This window comes from Bos grunniens, chromosome 12 (genome assembly GCF_055505025.1).
Source record: "Bos grunniens cultivar Pamir isolate PY7600 chromosome 12, Bosgru_T2T1.0, whole genome shotgun sequence".
Taxonomy (NCBI): domain Eukaryota; kingdom Metazoa; phylum Chordata; class Mammalia; order Artiodactyla; family Bovidae; genus Bos; species Bos grunniens.
This window is the reverse complement of record NC_141176.1, coordinates 69,247,069-69,267,216: the sequence shown is the minus strand read 5'-3', so window position 1 is coordinate 69,267,216 and position 20,148 is coordinate 69,247,069. Positions and strand designations below refer to the sequence as shown.

The window sequence follows — 20,148 nt, the reverse complement described above, 5'->3', positions numbered from 1 at the left end:
GGACTATAGCCTGCTGGGTTCCTCTGTCCATGGGATTCTCCAGGCAAGATTACTGGAGTGGTTTGCCAGGCCCTCCTCCAGGGGATTTTCCCAATCCAGAGATCAAACCCGCATCTCTTACATCTCCTGCATTGACAGGTTGGTTCTTTACCACAAGTGCCACCTGGGAAACCCTAATAAGATTATAAATTATATCATAACTTAACATGAGCATGAAGAGGAAGGATTTTTCATTGGTAGAATGAGCAGTGTTGAAGGTAAGTGATGGACTAGAAGGTCTATGCATATGCCATGACCCTGGGATGATGCCCACCTACCTGAGGTCCAAAATTCTGTTTAGTGTTTGGTCCTGGCCCCCTTCACTTCGCAAAGGACTGACTGAAAATAAGCTGCTGTTCTTGCCATCAGAGGATCAGAAATGTGGACTACTGGTCCCCACTTCTAATAAGGTGAGGGGTTATCTGTAAATCCTCCATTGTCATCTGTGCTCTTCTGTAAGATGCCTGCCTTGTTCATTGGTTCTAATTTGATATCTCACATCACTTTCAGGCTATCATTTCAGCCATCAGCAATGCCAAATATTTCCGTGTCTACCTTCTTTGCTATCTAGCTATTTATCAATAGTATACATCTCTAAATTTTTATTAAAACATACATTTTTAATTTGTACATAACAACCCTTATTAATAAGGAAGAATATTACAGTACTCTTTACACAGTACTCCAAAATATTATGTGAATAGCAGTCCTCTGACAAATTGAAGATTAAACCCAAACCTTTCACTCCTACCAAAGGTAACAGTGGTGATGGCTAGTAATTTGATTTTCGGTCCTAAGTTTCAAGGATTGCCAAATCTTATCTCCTTATTTTGAGGAAACCCACTAAGTGGGCTTCTCTGGTGGCTCAGTCAGTAAAGAATCCATCTGTAATGCAGGAGACATGGATTTGATCCCTGGATCGGAAAGATCCCCTAGGGGAGGAAATGGCAACCAATTCCAATATTGTTGCCTGGAGAATTCCATGGACAGAGGAGCCTGATGGGTCACAGTCCCACCTCAGTGGGGTCTCAGAGGGTGGGACATGACTCAGCAGCAGTATTTTGAGGAAACCCTACTAAATCTGCAGGGCTTGACAACATTTTTCTGTCAATGACCAGATAGCACATGTTTTAGGCTTTGCAGACAAGATGGCCTCTGTTGTAGGTGTGCAGCCTTGCCGCTGTAGCAGGAAAGGAGCCATAGACAATACACGAACAAGTGAGTGTGTTACCCAAAACTGGGATCATCTCTTGGTGGATGTTTAGCCAGAAAACACAGCCAAGCCAAAGATCAATTGGGAGAAGGAAGGATTTATTACTTATAGCAAGTAAAGAGAACATTTGGGGTCTTTCCCAAAGCAACGTCTCCTGGAGGAATAGCAAAATTGGGAACGTTTTAAGCTAAGGGTACATGAATATTCATGAAGGGACTTGTGCATAGGAGAATTCAGCATAAAGTGAACTGAAGTGAAAGTCGCTTAGTCGAGTCTGACTCTTTGCGACCCCATGGACTATACAGGCCAGAATACTGGAGTGGGTAGCCTTTACCTTCTCCAGGGGATCTTCCCAACCAACCTAGGGATCAAACCCAGGTCTCCCGCATTGCAGGCAGATTCTTTACCAGCTGAACCACCCGGGATTCAGCACAGAATTGGAGCAAAGGTTGACAGAGTCCAAGCTTTAGTTGGACTTAGCTTTAGTCCCAGCTTAAGTTTCAAGTGAGAAAAGGTTAACATCATCATCTCCTAGGCTCCACTCATCTAGTGGTTGAGGGTTTAGATTCTTCAGAACAGCTCAGGAAAGTGCTTGAGGCTAATCTTTAATATTAAAACAGAACGGAGAGTCTTTACAACTGATTTGTTACCTTTGCTATTGTTACTTCTCTTGTCTGGTAACAGTCAATTTGTTTTTTTGTTCATTTAAAATCTTCATAAGGCTTGTTCAAGGGCAAACACTGTGGCCAGGCCTAGATGGCAAAATGGTTTAGACTTAAAATGGTCTTTTTTATGTCAAAAAGCTATATTTGGTTCTTTTCTTTCAGACCATCCATCTCCTATCTGCCTACAAGTGTGGTGTTCTAATAAAACTTTATTTACAAGAATAGTGAGCCCTGTTTACCCAGCAAGCTTTAGTTTGTCAACCCCCACTGGAAGGGATCAATGTCTTCTGTGTAGTACAGATATCTCTTCAGTCATCTTTCTCTTCCTGCTCTAGCTGGAAGCCCACATTATGATTTTGTGGACGTGGGATTCCGTGACTTACATTAGTTGAAAGACACAAGATGTTTTATCATCCTTGTCTTCATTACTTTTAATACCTTTAATATTTAAAAATTTGTTTTCCTTGGTATAAGTTATGTGCATATAAATAGACAAAAAGCCACAGCCTTTCTTTGAAGGCACAGAAGGAGTAATGTTTTGGCACCAGTTCCAGAACTCACTATTACTTTAGGCTATTGACAAAGAGTTTCATGTTGAAGCCAATTCAGCTTCAACAATATTGAGACCCAGGTGAAAGCACTTAAGGTTACAGAGTTATGGCTTCTGAAATTTCAAATTTATGCAAACATATTGCATATGACATTTATTAAATTTGTTTTTTGTGAAATCTCTTCAAGCAAGAGAAACACACATTTGTATTCGATCGAAATGAGTATAAGAAGGTGTCATGTTAAAATGCAGGAAATACTCTGAACCAATCTCTGAAATTCTAATTTTAAGGTAATTGAAGGAAATGCACACATTTATCATGGAAAGTAAGATTAGGTCACAGGAATGCTAAATAGTTCTGTTTTCGATATCAAATTTGGGTGTAACCTAGAAAAGAAAAAAAGGAGGGAAACCAATAGACTGCAAAGTTAAATAGTTAACTGCCATGAAAGAAACTATGTTAGAGGATTAATGACTTTGTGCCCAATTCCTAAAGAAAATATTCTTAACGATGTATTTGGATTACTAATGTACCTCTTAGTAAAGGTACATTCGGCAAGTTTTAATTCTTGGTGGGGAGATTAATAGGTTGCACAGTTAATAATCACTGAGTAGCTCATGTGTCTGTTCTTCACCTTTTACATTAAAATTCTAAATGGAATAAGACATACCAGCAGCCTTATTATCATTTATATTTATTTCTTTTTTTATTGAGCTATAGTTGATTTATTTACATATATTATTGTATATATTATGGGCTTCCTTGTGGCTCAGCTGGTAAATAATCCGCCTGCAATGCGGAGACCTGGGTTCAATCTCTGGGCTGGGAAGATCCCCTGGAGAAGGGAAAGGCTGCCCATTTCAGTATTCTTGCCTGGAAAATTCCATGGACTGTATAGTCCACGGGGTCGCAAAGAATCAGACACGACTGAGAGACTTTCATTTTCACTTTGTGTATATTATATATGTAACTGAATCACTTTACACCTGAAACTAATACAAATGTGTGTATATGTATATATATATATTCTTTTTAAGATTCTTTTTATTATCGGTTATTAGATTGTTACAAGATGTTGAAAATAGTTCCCTACGCTATACAGTAAATCCTTACTATTTATTTATATTTCTTAATAATGACAATCATTTGGATAAGAGAGAAATTTAAGAATATAAAGCAAGAAAAGAGAAAATGAGTTTTTTTTGTTGTATTTTGGCTGTGCCATGCATCTTGCAGGATCTTAGTTCCCCAGCCAGAGATCCAACTCGTGCCCCCTGCAGTGGAATTTCAGAGTCCTACCCACTGGACCACCAGGGAATTCCCAAAAATGAGCTTCTAAAAATGAAGATCTAATGGACTACACCAAGTTAAGCCTGTAAAATCTTGTCTGACTCTATTTTCCTAAACTTCAATAAAATTAATAGGTCACAATAGCAAGTATAAATATTTCTGAATTATTATGAGTTAGTTGAAATTTTTAAAAAAAAGTATATAGGGCCTTGCTTTTCTCCCCTCAAGAGCACTTAAAAATGGATCTACTTTATTTATCTTTTTTAAAAGGAAAAGTTGTAATTAGACAAATACCTTGAGTATTGAAAATAATGTTGTTTTATGTCAATTTAAAATTTTTTAACCATTTAATGATTTTTAATTATTTATAATTGCAGATATATTGGCAAAAATATTTTAAAGTGCCTATAATTCCATTTTAATATTCTTGCTTATTTCCTTTCATATTCTTATATGTTTGACCGTAGCCAATATAATGCACATATTTTCTGAATGTTATGTAGTTTCCTAAATTTTTTAATTTAAAAACTTTATAACATATAATGCACATAACAGGTTCAAATGAAAAAGGCATAAAATGAAATCCCTTTATCAATATCAGCTCCCAGCTATCCATTCTCATTTTTCTTTATTCTTCCAGATATAATTTATAAATATACAAGCACATTATATATTTCTTTATATATTTCATTATCCAAATGAAAGTATACTATAGACACTTCTGTGACTTTTACTCTTTATTTGTTTTACTTATTTTAAACACTTTTCTTTTAAAAGGCTGCATGCTGTTCTGTGGGCTTTCCAAGTGGCTCAGTGATAAAGAATTTGCCTGTAATGCAGGAGACACGGGTTCCATTCTTAGGTTGGGAAGATCCCCTGGAGGAGGAAAAGGCAACCCATTCTAGTGTTCTTGCCAAGAAAATTCCATGGACAGTGGAGCCTGGCAAACTACAGTCCATAGGTTCACAAATAACATGGGCATGACTGAGCACACACGTATGGTATTCTCTAGCATGAAGTGAAAGTGAAAGTGAAGTCGCTCAGTCGTGTCCGACTCTCTGCGACCCAGTGGACTGTAGCCTACCAGGCTCCTCCGTCCATGGGATTCTCCAGGCAAGAATACTGGAGTGGCTTGCCATTTCCTTCTCCATCTCTAGCATGAACTCACTGCCAAATTGGTCTCCTACTGATGGATGTTTAGGTGGTTTCTCATCTTTTGGTTTATGAACAATTCAGCAATAAATGAACATATAGGATAAGCGAGAGAATTACTGGCTGAAAAGTGAAATAAATGCATTTGAAATTTGGTAGATATTGCCAAATTGCCCTGTGGAAGGTTGAATGATTTTTTTCCTCTACCCAGCTACGTAGCAGAGGGATAGCTCCTCCACTCTCTCTCATTAGCCTGGTATATTATCACCTTTTCCAATTTTGCCAATTGATAGGTGAAAATATTTCAGTGAGTTTCATTTTCATTTCTTTTCTTCTAAATGAAGTTCAGCATCTTTTCACATATTTAAGGAACCTTTTGCATTTTCTTTTCTGTGGTCTGTCTGTTCACGTAGGATAATGAGTTCTGGGAAGAGAAAAAAAAATGAAAAGTTCTTAAGAGAATTAGGACTTCCCTGGTGGCTCAGGTGGTAAAGAATCCACCTGTAATACGGGAGACCTGGGTTCTATCCCTGAGTTTGGAAGATCGCTCGGAGAAGGGAACAGCTACCCACTCCAGTATTCTGGCCTGGAGAATTCCATGGACAGAGGAGCCTGGCAGGCTGCAGTCCATGGGATTGCAAAGAGCCGGACACAACTGAGCGACTTTCACTTTCACTTTCAAGAGAAATAGTGAAATGCTTTGTTCTCTGTGTAGTAAAGTGAAAGTGGCTCAGCCGTGTCTAACTCTTTGCGAACCCACGGACTATACAGTCCATGGAATTCTCCAGGCCAGAATACTGGAGTGGGTAGCCTTTCCCCTCTCCAAGGGATCTTCCCAACCCAGGGATCACACCCAGATTTCCCACATTGCAGGTGGTTTATTTACCAGCTGAGCCACAAGGGAAGCCCAAGAATACTGGAGTGGGTAGCCCATCCCTTCTCCAGGGGCTCTTCCTGACCCAGGAATCGAACTGGGGTCTCCTGCATTGCAGGCGGATTCTTTACCAACTGACCTATGAGGGAAGCCCCCAAAGTTAGCAACAAATAAAACATCCTCTTTAAATATTTTATTTTTCTTCGAAACCTAATACTCTGTTCATATAAAAATGTGTTCTTAGGGGACTTCCCTGGCAGTCCAGTGGTTAAGACTTAGCCTTCCAATGCAGGGGGGATGGGTTCCATCCCTGTTGGGGAGCTAAGATCTCACATGCCTCAGGCCCAAAAATCCAGAACATAAAACAGAATATTGTAACAAACTCAATGAAGATTTAAAAAATGGTCCACATAAAAAGAATCTTAAAATTTTACTGTGTTTTCTAGGGTTCACTAGCTTAAGGGAAGCTCACATTATAACTAATACCACATCCAACCTCTGCATCAGTGGTTAGGTATGTAGGTTAGTTAGTGGTTAGTACTCGGTTGATGTGCAGTAAACTCTTGTGAGGAGAATATCAGATTATTGAGCACTTATTACTGTGTCACTAGACGCCATGTAAACATAATTTTTTAACTTCACAAAACCGTGTGTGGTAAATATGGGGACAATAAAGTTCAGAGAGGCTAAGGGGAGTACAACACCCTATGTAAGTGGCTGAGCAGAGATTATAAGAAAAGTTTTCTACTCAAAAATTTCCCCACGTTGAGTATTCCAGCTGCAATTTTGCCTTTTGTCTGTTTAGACAGTTCTTCCTTTGATCCCTTCACGATTGCTTTCATGACCACTGAGGACATTTTGTCCTGTTAGATCATGTTGATGGGAAAGAAAGTGAAAGTGAAGTCGCTCAGTCGTGTCCGACTCTTTGCGACCCCATGGACTGTAGCCTACCCGGCTCCTCCGCCCATGGGATTTTCTGGGCAAAGGTACTGGAGTGGGGCGCCATTTCCTTCTCCAGAGGATCTTCCCGACCCAGGGATAGAACCCAGGTCTACCTGCGTTGCAGGCAGACGCTTTACCCTCTGAGCCACCAGGGAATTAACACTAATTGGTGAAGAGGTGGGTCTAAATGATTTTGCTTGACTTTTGGAAAGATAGGGCATTGATTTTATCATGAGTAAGGATTCATGTTTTTAAAATGTCACATTTATTTTATTGAATCTATGTGTTTTTAAATACCTGAAATAGACAGCTGCTAATTCCTACCATCTTGGTGAGTTTTGCAAGAGCTGAGGTACCAGCAAGGGTGGCTGGCCACCTCCTTGGGGCAGGATCTTCCAGGATGTCAGGGTTTCCATAGGCTCAGTTCTGGGCAGGGGGTGATTTTATTTTTCTTAACAATTGAAAAGCATAATAATATTTAATTAAGTACAAGAAATACTCTTGACTGAAGTGTATATCACACATTCTATCATGATATACTCTTATTTATTTTCTTTATTGAAGTATACTTGATGTACAATATTGTATGTTACAAGTATACAATTTAGTGATTCCTAATTAAATTTTTAAAAATTATACAGAAGTGGGTTTCTTTTTATATCATTTTACTTTATTTTAATTATTATTTATTTATTTTGGGGGGGGCTGCACCATGTGGCTTGTAGGATCTTAGTTCCCTGACCAGGGATCAAACCTGTGCCCCCTGCATTGGAAGCTCAAAGTTGTAACCACTGTACCATCAGGGAAGCCCTGATTCACAATTTTTAAGGATTATACTACACTTAGAGTTATTTAAAAACATTAGCTATAGTCCCTGTGTTTTACAGTATATCCTTGTAGCTTATTTTATAAATAATAGTTTATAGGGATGTTTTGATCTTTAACTTGCACATGCTAAATGGTTAAATGGAGCTGAAAGGGTTCTTTTCAAGTCTAAATTTTATAAGGATAAACACATAGTCTATGCAGAAGAATTAAACCTAAGAGATGAACTGTATACACTTCATTATTGATGAATTATGAAGAAGGAAATGGCAACCCACTCCAATATTCTTGCCTGGAGAATCCCATGGATGGAGGAGGCTGGTGGGCTATAGTCCATGGGGTTGCAAATAGTTGGACATGACTGAGCAACTCAGCACATTGACGAATTAAGTAATATAATGGCAAACCATAATATATATACATATCTAAGATGGTTCTAGCATTGATTTGAGTTCCTCTCTTAGAGCTTTGGAGGCTCTTTAGCCTCGAATGGCCTGGGAGTATCTCAGTTCCTATTTAGAATCTCTTCTAACATCACCCTGGTCTCTTTTCAATCCTTATTGTTTGCCTATGATGTATGCCAAACTGGTCACATCTTTTAAAGCTGACATATTAACAGCAGAACTCTCCCGTAGTCCTCTGTTTGCATCTGTTCAAAATTTAATGCTTAAACTACAAGCTTTCTTTCTCAGGGATATCGCAGCTGAATTCCTAATGCTCTTGCTATTTCTTTTATATGCATATTATTATATCTTGTATACAATGTATATGATATAATTATATGTATACATATGTGTATTTTGTATACAATGCTATCATACAAAGCTATGCAGAAAGGGTGCTTTCCTTAGGTAACTCTTCCAAACTGCCTGAAAAAATACCTTCCATTCTGTCTGCTCAGGATGCAATGAGAGAGCAGGTAGAGAAGGAGAGGGAAAGAAAATTATAGTAAAATGAGAAATACCATCTGGGCTTAGCACTGTCCAGGAGACTCTATTGTTATTCAAATGCCCATTTTCTCTGGTGGTTTCTTGTCTCTCACTAAATGTGCTGCCTATGGAGTACTCATCTCCCTGTGGGAGAGCTTAAGCTAAACTAAGTCACTTCAGTCGTGTCCGACTCTGTGCGACCCCATAGATGGCAGCTCATCAGGCTCCCCCATCCCTGGGATTCTCCAGGCAAGAACACTGGAGTGGGTTGCCATTTCTTTCTCCAATGCATGAAAGTGAAAAGTGAAAGGGAAGTTGCTCAGTCGTGTCCGACTCTTAGCGACCCCATGGACTGCAGCCTACCAGGCTCCTCCGCCCATGGGATTTTCCAGGCAAGAGTACTGGAGTAGGGTGCCATTACCTTCTCCGGTGGGAGAGCTTAGTAGTCAGCTAAGTAGAAATTGAGTGTTATGTAACTATTTCAAGCCTCTTACGTATGGCTTCTTTAGGTATATAAAACCAACATCTTGGCTATACCATGCTTCAAATCCTTGATAGAAGAAGGCAAGAATAAATAAATATTCCATAGCAATCTTGCTGTAGGCACAAATACTCTTCTTGTGTCAGAGATTCCACGTGGCAGCAATCTGAATTTTCAGTCCCCTAAGTGAAGGTTGGCTTCCTAGGTGGCTCAGTGGTAAATAATCTGCCTGCCAATACAGGAAACACAAGTTTGATCCCTGAATTGGCAAGATCTTCTGGAGAAATGGCAACCCTCTCCAGTAGACAGAGGAGGCTGATAGGGTACAATCTATGGAGTCACAAAAGAGTTGGACACAACTTAGCGACTAAATGACAACAATGACAAGAGAGAAGGTTGTTAGTAACTTTATCCTCCAGTGATCTTGAGAAAGATATGCATGTTTTCCCTGTACTTTATTAAGTTTCTTTATGCCTCTAAGCACAGTACTTGTTGATCAATTGCTTTCTTCTGCAAGGTTGCATTAAAAAATTTTTACCTTGAAAGCCCATGTAATCACATTTTATTCAATACTGCTTTGCAAGTTGAAATTTAGCATTATTTTTTCCTTCCTATACCTATGTTTACTTTGTTGGAATAAGATAGCCTAAGTTTGTGTACCAAAATTTGTAACCTCATTTCTGAGGCACTCAATTATTAATGCTAAAATATAAGTATAAATCTCTATAGCAGATAGAAGGCAACAGCAGTTTACTTTTACTTTGCTTTTGCTTTTATTTATGCCCTCGAATTATGTTTACAGAGATAGTAGCTTATTTTCAACCTGTGTTCAACAAAGGTGGGGCTTCCCTGTTGGCTCAGATGGTAAAGAATCCACCTGCAGTGTAGAAGACCTGGGTTCGATCCCTGGGTTGGAAAGATCCCCTAGAAAAGGGAATGGCTGGGAAATCCCACAGACAGAGGACCCTGGCGGTCTGTAGCTCTTTGGGTCACAAGAGTCGGAGATGACTAAGTGAATAACACTTTTCAACAAAAATACCACTGGTTTATCAAAAGCAATTCAGGTTATTTCATTTAGGAACAATGTTCACAACTTTATCAAAAATACCTAGGCTCCCTGTTGCCCTGCTTATCTTTCTAGCCTCTGGATACATTGTTGCTCACAGAATTTTGTCTCTTGCCTATTTTGCATCTCCTTGGCATATGCTGGCCTTTTTTTTTTTTTTTAAACTACATTCTATAAATTGGTTCATCTGTATGTAGTTCCTATTAGAGCTTTTATTGGGTAATGTTTAAGGGCTCATCTGAGACCTATAATCTTCTCCTTATTACTCTTCCCCTGTTCTTGCCCTCCAAATTATGAATTTCTTTAGAGTCTCATCCCCTCCCTAATTGTTTACCCTTCCACACCTGGTGAATTCTGGTGTTTTCACCCAGTTATTTGCCTCTTACAGCATTGACTCTACATCTTTCTCTGCCCTGAGATTCTCTTATCTCTCTTTTTGTTTTTAAATCACAGTTTGATCTCTGACTTCAACTCAGATGGTTTCTAAAAGTTTAAGAGATATTGTGCGGCCTTTCTTAGAAAGTACATTCTGATACACGCCTTTTTCTGTGTATCAGTTAGCACTTGGTTCAACTGCTTAAAATAGAAAACCAAAATTACAGAAGTCTAAGCAACAAATAAAGAGGTTTATTTTTCTCTTTGTGTAAAAGAACTCTGGTGGCAGGTGGCTCAGCCTTGGTATAGTATCTCCACAGTCATCATCAACTCCCTCTGTCTTTCTGCTTAACCATCCTTGGTGCGTGGCTTCTTAGCTTTGCTTGCGGGCTGCTAAGATAGCTGCTGCAGCTTCAGCCATCACACCCATGTTCCAGGAAGCGAGGAGGGATGGAGAGGGAAAAGGGGCCCCTTTTAAGCTGAGACAACCATCTTTAACAAGATTACCTAGAAGTCCTAGCCAGTGATTTCCAGCTAAATCTCATGGATAACTTGGCACATTGCTTCACCACAAACACCAAAGAAGTTACCGAGAAAGAAGAGGAGAAAGGCTATTTGGTAAGCAATCAATAGTGCTTGCTACTCTTAGACATTGCGCATCTATTGCTCAGGCTCCACACTTGAGGCAGGCTCCTGAGGCCAGACCTGGAGCATGGAGCTCTCTCTGGGAAACTTCTAACCTTATCTGGAGCTCCCAGGATTTTACCGCACATGATATTGTTTTCAGAGACCTACACCAACAGCTAACGCTCAGCTCCTTTTCCAGAGTTAATGCCCCTTCTCAAAGAGGAACTTCTCCTGAACTCTACTTGTGAGAGACATGATCTCTCGAATTATCATGTGTTCCTTCAAAGCTGTTGCTCATTCAATAAGCTTGATGCCTTTTATTCCCTCGGGGCTTAAATTCTGTGACTCAAAGACAAGATTTCAGAACTCAGAAAATATTTTCTCTCTGTGAAAGCCCAGGTCTTACAATTTGATGTTTTGGTTTTTAACATGTATCTTGTATTGACCAAAAAATACAGTCACAACCTAAAAGTAGAGTTATTTTATTTGGCGGGAATGTTTAGGACTCCGAGTCCAGGAGACAGCATCTCAGTGGCTCTGAGAAAACTGCTCCAAGAAGGCAGGAGGGAAAGTCCTGCTATATACAAGTTTGCAACAAAGGGAACAGGCAGTCTTAACATCAAAGATCAGGTATCAAATTAAGGAATGTAGCATTCTGTGCATGGGACGGTGTAAGCCTCTGGGCTCACTGAATTCATTCCTTTCATATGCGCCTCAACTATCTGGGGTCAATCTTGTTTCCTTGTTCTTATTGCTTCCTGGATTCTCCCAGCTCCTCAGCAATCACCACGGGGGGTGGTGTGTGGCAGCAGTTTTAGGAGCCCTCATGCCCATTCGGAGGCCAGAAATCGCTGATGGTTGTGACATGTCTTGTTTATTAATATGGCAGGAGATATTTTCATTTCATACTTGCCATGAACTTTAAAAATCCATTCAGGAAAAAAATCCTTTCAGTAAATCACTTGATTCTTTTCACTATCGTGAATGTAGACACGTGAGACAATTCAGGTAGAAAGCTACAAGGAACCTCGGGTAAAATCTGAAACTATTATCTACTAAATAAGCAGCAGTAGTACAAACCAGAAGGTGAAATTGTTAATTGCTCAGTTGTGCCTGACTCTGTGCAAGCCCATGGACTCTAGCACGCCAGGCTTCCCTCTCCTTCACTCTCTCCTGGAGTTTGCTTAAACTCGTGTGCACTGAGTCGATGATGCCATCCAACCATCTCACCCTCTGTCACCCTCTTCTCCTCCAGCCCTCAATCTTTTCCAGCTTCAGGGTCTTTTCCAGTGAGTCGGCTCTTCACACCAGGTGGCCGAAGGATTGGAGCTTCAGCTTCAGCATCAGTCGTTTCAGTGAATATTCAGGGTTGGTTTCCTTAAGATTGATTGGTTTGATCTCTTGTTGTCCAAGAGACTCTAAAAAGACTTCTCCAGCACCACCGTTAGAAAGCATCAGTTCTTCAATGATCAGACTTCTTTATGGCAAGAATACTGGAGTGGGTTGCCAAGCCCTGCTCCAGGGGATCTTCCCGACCCAGGGATTGAACCCGGGTCTCCTGCGTTACAGATGGATTTGTTGCCATCTGAGTCACTAGGGAAGCCCTTGGATGAGTTGTACAAAATATAAAAGTACTTTGCATGGCACTGCCATCAGCCAACAGAAACTTATTAAACATCGACTCTGTCCAAGTTATAGACTAAGCCTAAAATTCCAAAGGTGAAAAGACCTTATCTCTGACTTTTAGGGGTTAGGAGTCTCATTATGGAAAATTGATAAACAAATAAGTGGTAGTATAACTTCACCAGTGCCATACTGGTGGACGGATAAATGAATTCATTTAACCTGTGTTTACTGAAGTAAATATCTCCTTTCCCCTATGTGACAAGCCCTGGAGTGACCGACAGACCCTGCAGGCAGAGGGAAGGAAAATCAGACGGAGTCCCTGGGCTCCCTGAACCACTAGGAGTGAAAGAGGACCTCTAACGGCCTGGGCTGAACGCTCATGTTTGTGTCCTATTGCAAAATCAGGACCATAAATGTGAAATTTTGCTGTTAATATTTTAAAACACGTAATAATTGCTGTCTTTGAAAAGGACTTTGACAGCTTTCTTGAGAAAATAAAACAGCACTATGCACAACGTTTTTAGACTTTTTTTTGCTGGCCTAACACTGAGAATTCAAATGAGAGGCTTATACAGTGAGCACCTAGAAGGGTGGGAGAAATTTGAAGACCCGTTTTGGATGTTTTCTTTCTTTCTTTTAATTATCCATTTGTTTTATACTATCGGTAAACACAATGTCTCCTTTCTTCCTTGTTAAAAGCAAAGCATCTGAATATTGGCTGCACTATATATCTGATCATACTTGCCTTTTTTTCTGAATGTAATAATTAACATGAATTTGTTGAAGGCCTCAAATATTCTTAAACCAGTGCTGCATCTGCAACATGAACCTTACTTTGTTCACTTAACAAAGGGGTTTATGGAGTGATATACCATACAGCCTTGAAAGTGAAAAGCAAAGTGTTAGTCCCGAGTCATGTCCAACTCTGCCCCCATGGACTATAGTCTGCCAGGCTCCTCTGTCCATGGAATTTTCCAGGCAAGAATACTGGAGTGGGTTGCCATTCCCTTCTCCAGGGGATCTTGCCAGTGGGTATGTCACCAAGAAGTTCCTGATGTCGAGAAAAACCAACTTCATTTCATTTTAGAGAAAGTTCCAATTAGATTGGCCCGATTAGAACAGCTCCATCAATATTGGCAGGGCTTCCCCAGTGACTCAGTGGTGAAAAATATGTCTGCTATGGCAGGAGACACTGGTTCTATTCCTGGGTCAGGAAGATCCCCTGGAGAAGGAAATGGCAACCCACTCCAGTATTCTTGCCTGGGAAATCCCATGGACAGAGGAGCCTGGCAGGCTACAGGCGATGGGGTCACAAAAGAGTCAGACATGACTTAGTGACTGAACACACATCCATCGGTGTTAACACTGCGTTCAACTGTCTTGCAGGTCCTTCATTCCTTCACTGATGCCATTTTTGACGAGTGGATGAAAAGATTCAATCCCCCTGTGGATGCCTGGCCTCGGGAGCTGGCACCCATTGGTCACAATCGGATGTATAACATGGTTCCTTTCTTCCCTCCGGTGACTAATGAGGAACTCTTTTTAACCGCAGACCAACTTGGCTACAGTTATGCCATTGATCTGCCAGGTAACTAATGCAACTTCTAAATGCCTGATTCATTAATCTTCTAAAGAGGCTTTCTTTTCTTTTTTCCTTTCTTTTTCTTCTAAATCAAGACCTTAAATTGAAGTGCTCAGATCTAGTTAAGTTTATTGGCAATTTTTTAGGGTATGTATAGTTACAAAATGAGCCTTTAAACTACCAATTAAACATCAGAAAAGGGACTGTTGGATGACTCTTGTTTTAGAAAATTGAAAGTTGTTAAGAGAACTTATTTCAGGGCAAGTATCTACAATTGCACCTGATCTGACAGTTGAAAACCAGCCATGGTTTGAAATGCCTAACCAATAAAATCAAAATGCAGTAGCCACAGATGGATGGTGACTAGCAGGACCTCTTAGAGATCTTTACTTAAAGGCAAGGCTGGGTTTAAGGTGAGGCAAATGCAGCACTTGCCTCAGGCACAAAGTTCAAAGGGAAGCCAAAAATTAAGTAATTGAGCTAAGTAATTATATAATGCAATATTATCAAAAACCCAAATTAATGCCAAAAAAAAAAATCCATGTTGAATACAGTATCAAAATTTTAAAGCCAGGCTGTTGTTTGTTTTATATCTGTGTGTTAGTTTGTAAGTAGGCCATTTATTTTTTTTCCCAGTTAACCCACACCACCCCTGCCTGGTGGGTTTGTAAAGATGACAATGACCTGCCAGTAGATTGGGCTGTGTGGGACTTCATGAGTACACTTTTTTAAATGAAATTTTTAAATCATGTTTTTATTCTTTAAAAAAAATAATTTTACTTATGTATTTTTGGCTGTGCTTGGTCTCTGTTGCTTTGCGAAGGCTTTCTCTAGTTGCAGTGAGCGATGACCGGTGTTCAGGCTTCTCACTGCAGTGGCTTCTCTTGTGGAGCACAGTCTCTCGGTATGTGAGCTTCGGTAGCTGTAGCGCTCTGGAGATACGGCATGTTGCGTCCAGAGTACGGGCTCAGTAATCGTGGTGCATGGGCGTAGTTGCACAGGCATGTGGAATCTTCCTGGACCAGGTATCGAACCCATGTCCCCTGCATTAGCAGGTGGATTCCTAATCACTGTACCACCAGGGAAGTCCTGAAGTCATGTTTTTAAGTTGTAGATTTTTTATTAGCTTTTCCACTTCGTTCAAAATACAGAAAGATGTTTTGATAAATGTAGGGGCATCCTTTTTTTTTTTAATTTGCCCAGGCCCCAGTATAGCTCCATGTGCCATTCAACCTTCGGACAGGTTGATAAAGGAAAGGTAAAACAGTAAAAAAAAAAAAAAATCTCTTAATTTGTCAAGAAGCTGAAAAACACACAGCCTATGTGCTGATGGCATTTTCCCATTAATGTCTATTTTGTCTTCTCTAAATCTCAGCCTGCAAAGTAATCGACCATTTCTGAGGTCACATCTCTCTCCCCTGGTGTCTTACTCCCTCCCTGCCCCCTTCTCTCTCAACTTTCAAAACCTTTCAGACCCTGAACTCTGCCCTCTGTTTTCCCTTCCAGTACTACATCTACTGCACCTTGTTCTCTTTACTGATTTGAAGTTTCTCTTCTTTGGGCTGCTGAGGTGAGAATGTCTCTTTGAAACTTTTCTCATTTCTCTGGGATTGAACATAATAATAATTAGAAAGTTTGGCATGTGCTTCTGACCGTGCTTCCATGGCCTCTGACATCAGTCAATTAACAGATATAACCTGAGAGTCTAAATATGCCCAGAATGCATTAACTCATTAGAAGATACAAACCACATTCTTTTATTGGTTTGACAAAAATTTACGTCCTCTCTGAGGCCACATAACTATAACCCAAGATTGAAGAAGGGAGAGAGGGATTTGGGAAAGGAGCTGGGTCCTGAACTGGATTAAAGAGATGGAGGGACTTCCCTGGGAGTCCAGTGGTTGAGTCCACGTCTTCTAATGCAGGGGACTCAGGTTCAATCTCTGGACGGGGAACTAAGATCCCACATGCTGTGCCGTGTGGTCAAAAAAAGAAAAAAGGTTTTTTAAAAAAGAGATGGTGGTTTTAGGTAGGTTGGGGGAAAGAAAGGGGCATTTTAGATTGAAGACAGGCAGGGAACAGGACTATGACAGACACATGTAGTCCATATAGAGGACCATGAGAAGAAAACCTGGCTGCAGTGAAAGGCTTGAGTAATTAACTGTGAATTAAGGCTGGATCTGAGAGAATGCCTGGTTATCAGGGACTGTAAAAGTTGGGCAGAAACCACAATAAGATCCCACTTTATACCCATTAGGATGGCTGCTACCAAGAAAGCAGAAAATAACAAGTGTTGATGGGAATGTGGAGAAAATGGAATCCTCATGCATTGCTGGTGGGAATGTTAGCACAGGCTCTGTGAAAAACAATACGGTAGCTCCTCAAAAAATTAAACACAGATTTACCATGCGATCTAACAATTCCGCTTCTGGGCATAGACCCCAGAGAATTGTAAGCAAGTACTCCAGTAGATATTTGTACACCTCTATTCATAGCAGCATTATTCACAAAAGGCAAAAGGTGGAAGCAATAAGAGGGAGATATAAGAGGGAGGGGACATATGTGTGCTATGGCTTATTCATATTGATGTGTGGCAGAAATCAACACACTATTGTAAAGCAGTTATCCTCCAATTAAAAATAAATAATTTTTTAAAAGATGGGAGCAACCCAAGTACCCACTGATAGATAAGCAAAATAACAACAGATAAAATATGGTCCATACACACAATGGAATATTATTCAGCCTTAAAAAGGAAGGAAGTCCTGACACATGCTGTAACATGGGTGAATCTTGAAGACATGCTAAGTTAAATAAACCAATCACAAAAGGATAAAACCTATATGATTCCACTGTATGGGGCACCTATAGTAGTCAGATTCATAGACACAGAAAGAGTGGTTGCTTGTTGCTAGAGAGTGGGAAGGGATGGAGGACTAGAGAATTATTATTTCAGTTTTGCAGGGAAAAAAGTTCTATGGATGAATAGTGGTGAGGAATGTCAACAATGTGAATGTATTTAATGTCACAGAACTTAAAAATGGTTAAGGTGATAAAATATGTGTCATATATGTTTTCCCACAATTAAAAAAAAAAGAAGTAATTTTTTAAAAAAGCTAGGCAGAAGAGTTTGGACAATAACAAAAGACAATCATTTTTGGCTCCTGAACAAAGAAATGACGGAATAAAAACCTGTATTTTAAGAAGATGAGGATGGCAATTGTTGCAGGAAAAGACAAATTAAAATCCTTTTGGGGAAACCCCATCAGGATGAGTCAGGGTCCTCTGTGAGACTGGAGAGAAAGGACTAGAAGGACAGTCTTACATTTAGAGAAGTGTAGAGTACAGAACAAGAACCCACTTCAGAAAAACTGATTTTAAGAACAACTGCCCAAGGATAATTTTTAAGGAAACGACAAATAGGCATAAATACATTAGAAGTGAAATCCATTAATTTTTTGGAAAAGTGCTTATAAAATATATTTAAATAGAGGATTGCATTTATCATGTAATGATCCCAATTTTATTCACAACTATTTAAATGGGTCCAAATTTCTTCTACTCTTGCTCTTGAATGACCCCTGTTATAATCTCCAGTCTCATCCGTCTTACTCACTTATCACTCCATAAAAAAAGGTAGAGACAACAGCAGAATTTCTAGACCTGGCTGTTGTATATTTTGCAGTTCTCCAGATACCATTTTAGAATGCACTTTTACAAATGAGTTTCTAACTCACAAAAGTAGTTATATACTTCCTTGGAGGGTTTATTCTGTATAAGTATTTATCGTAAGGAATTTTTAAAATACAATAAGCTATATTCAAACAATGGAATGTCATTTTCCACTTCCACACACAAAAAAAGTTATGGATATGATAAATAGTTCATAAGGAAGGAGAAAAATTTTATTCCAGTCAGTGTAGTTTTGCCGTATCAACAAAAGCACATGTAAAAGACAAATTGGTTTATTCTTCCCTTTTCTAAGAGTGTTCAGCTGATGAAAACCCCAATTGTAAGACTCTTTTCTTCTGCTTTAATTTCAGTTGAAGAAACTCCAGATTGGACCACAGTGCTCTCAGTGGTTACGGGGATGCTCGTGGTTTTGGTTGTCCTTTTTGCATTGCTTCTTTTCCTTCAATATAGACGACTTCGAAAAGGGTATACACCCTTAGTGGAGACACAGCTAAGCAACAAAAGATACACCGAAGAAGCCTAGATGCTCACACCTTGCTCTAGAGAAGAGGCTGACCAAGCCATAGTTCTGACGGACAACCTGCAAATGAACCCTCACTGTTCTTCCTTTCGTTGAAGAGCTTTGGCGTAGCCCCTCCTGCTATGGTGATGATCCCAAGTAAGGAAGATGTGTAGAAACTCTAGTTTCTGGTTTGCTTGTTTGCTTAACAAACAAGCTAAAGTGCTTGAGGGTATCTCTACCATCAAACAAAGGTACAGCTGATGACAGCTGGTGGTATCTGATAATAATCCCCATACTGACTGATTAAGCCTCCTCGTGTTCTGATCCCCCCCAAAATCAATACAGTGGACTCACTGAAATATGCAGGTCAGTGTAATTTGAGAACTGGACCAGGTCATGGTTACATCTTTCTTAACTCATGTTTCTTCCTTTGTAAAGGAGGGCAGGAAGGTGGCAGGTGCTGCTTGAGTCTCCAAGGTCTCTTTTAGGCGTAATCATCTATGCTTTTAGGTGGATTCTTGATCATCTTCCTGAGGCTTCTTTTTTCTTTTTCTTTCCAGTCTTTAAAATGGCCTTGAAGATGAAAAGAGGCCTTATTTTCCATATGGGAATAAGAATGGATGAATGAATGATCAGTTTGGTTCTCTTTTATAAATTAGATGTTACAGAGTTTATAAAGGGTCTGCAGTTCTTAACAGCAGAGCTGTCACAAGAATCAATAGCTGAATAAACATTGATCCTATAGTGGTAAGTGAACAGACGAGGATTAAATTAGTTTAAATTAATCTAGTTGATTAATATACTCTTTTGAACTTATTAACGAGTACAGCATCACCCTTTCTGGGAAAGTCTGACTGGAGAAGTTTGGTGAGCTTCTAAGCCTGAACAGGAGACAATTTGATTAGCATTCCATTGCCCTGATCATTTGGCTGAAAGTGAAAGTCCCTCAGTCGTGTCTGACTTTATGCGACCCTACGGAGAAGGCAATGGCACCCCACTCCAGTACTCTTGCCTGGAAAATCAATGGATGGAGGAGCCTGATAGACTGCAGTCCATGGGGTCTGAGAGTCGGACACGACTGAGTGACTTCGATTTCACCTTTTACTTTCATGCATTGGAGAAGGAAATGGCAACCCAGTCCAGTGTTCTTGCCTGGAGAATCCCAGGGATGGGGGAGCCTGGTGAGCTGCCGTCTATAGGGTCGCACAGAGTTGGACATGACTGCAGCGACTTAGCAGCAGCAGCATGGACTATATAGTCCATGGAATCCTCCAGGCCAGAATAGAGTGGGTAGCCTTTCCCTTCTCCAGGGGATCTTCCCAACCCAGGGATCAAACCCAGGTCTCCCGCATTGCAGGCAGATTCTTTACCAGCTAAGCCACAACCCTGAACCAGTTCCTTTGCTGGGTAACCTCAGATGAAAAATTTTTCAAGCATTTGACTTATTTTAAAGAGTTGAATTTAAATTCATTAATGCTGCACTGTACTAATGGTTACTTACAAATGCCTATTGGTTAAGTCTTAGCATTTAAAAGCGAACCATCCATACAAAATGTAATAATTTAGAATTAAATGGTTATGATTTACTAAGTAATCATCAGATTATGAGAGATAAGAATGAAGCAATCTTTACAAAGATGTTTAGACTCACCAAGATGATTCCCACCTCTGAGATGTTAATGGCTTTTGAGATTTTTAAGGCAATTTCATCTGTTT

The 20,148-nt window shown here is 39.9% G+C and overlaps 1 protein-coding gene across 1 annotated transcript in view; it reads left to right on the top strand.

Annotated features, from left to right (window-relative positions):
- The window catches only part of DCT (dopachrome tautomerase), a 39,678-nt gene extending 21,097 nt beyond the window's left edge, over window positions 1-18,581 (top strand). Inside the window, exons 7-8 of the mRNA XM_086330207.1 lie at window positions 14,042-14,243; window positions 18,281-18,581. Of these exons, the coding sequence (XP_086186333.1) occupies window positions 14,042-14,243; window positions 18,281-18,453 (375 nt within the window). The 3' untranslated portion in view covers window positions 18,454-18,581. The remainder of the gene's footprint in view (window positions 1-14,041; window positions 14,244-18,280) is intronic.
- The last annotated feature ends 1,567 nt before the right edge of the window (window positions 18,582-20,148 follow it).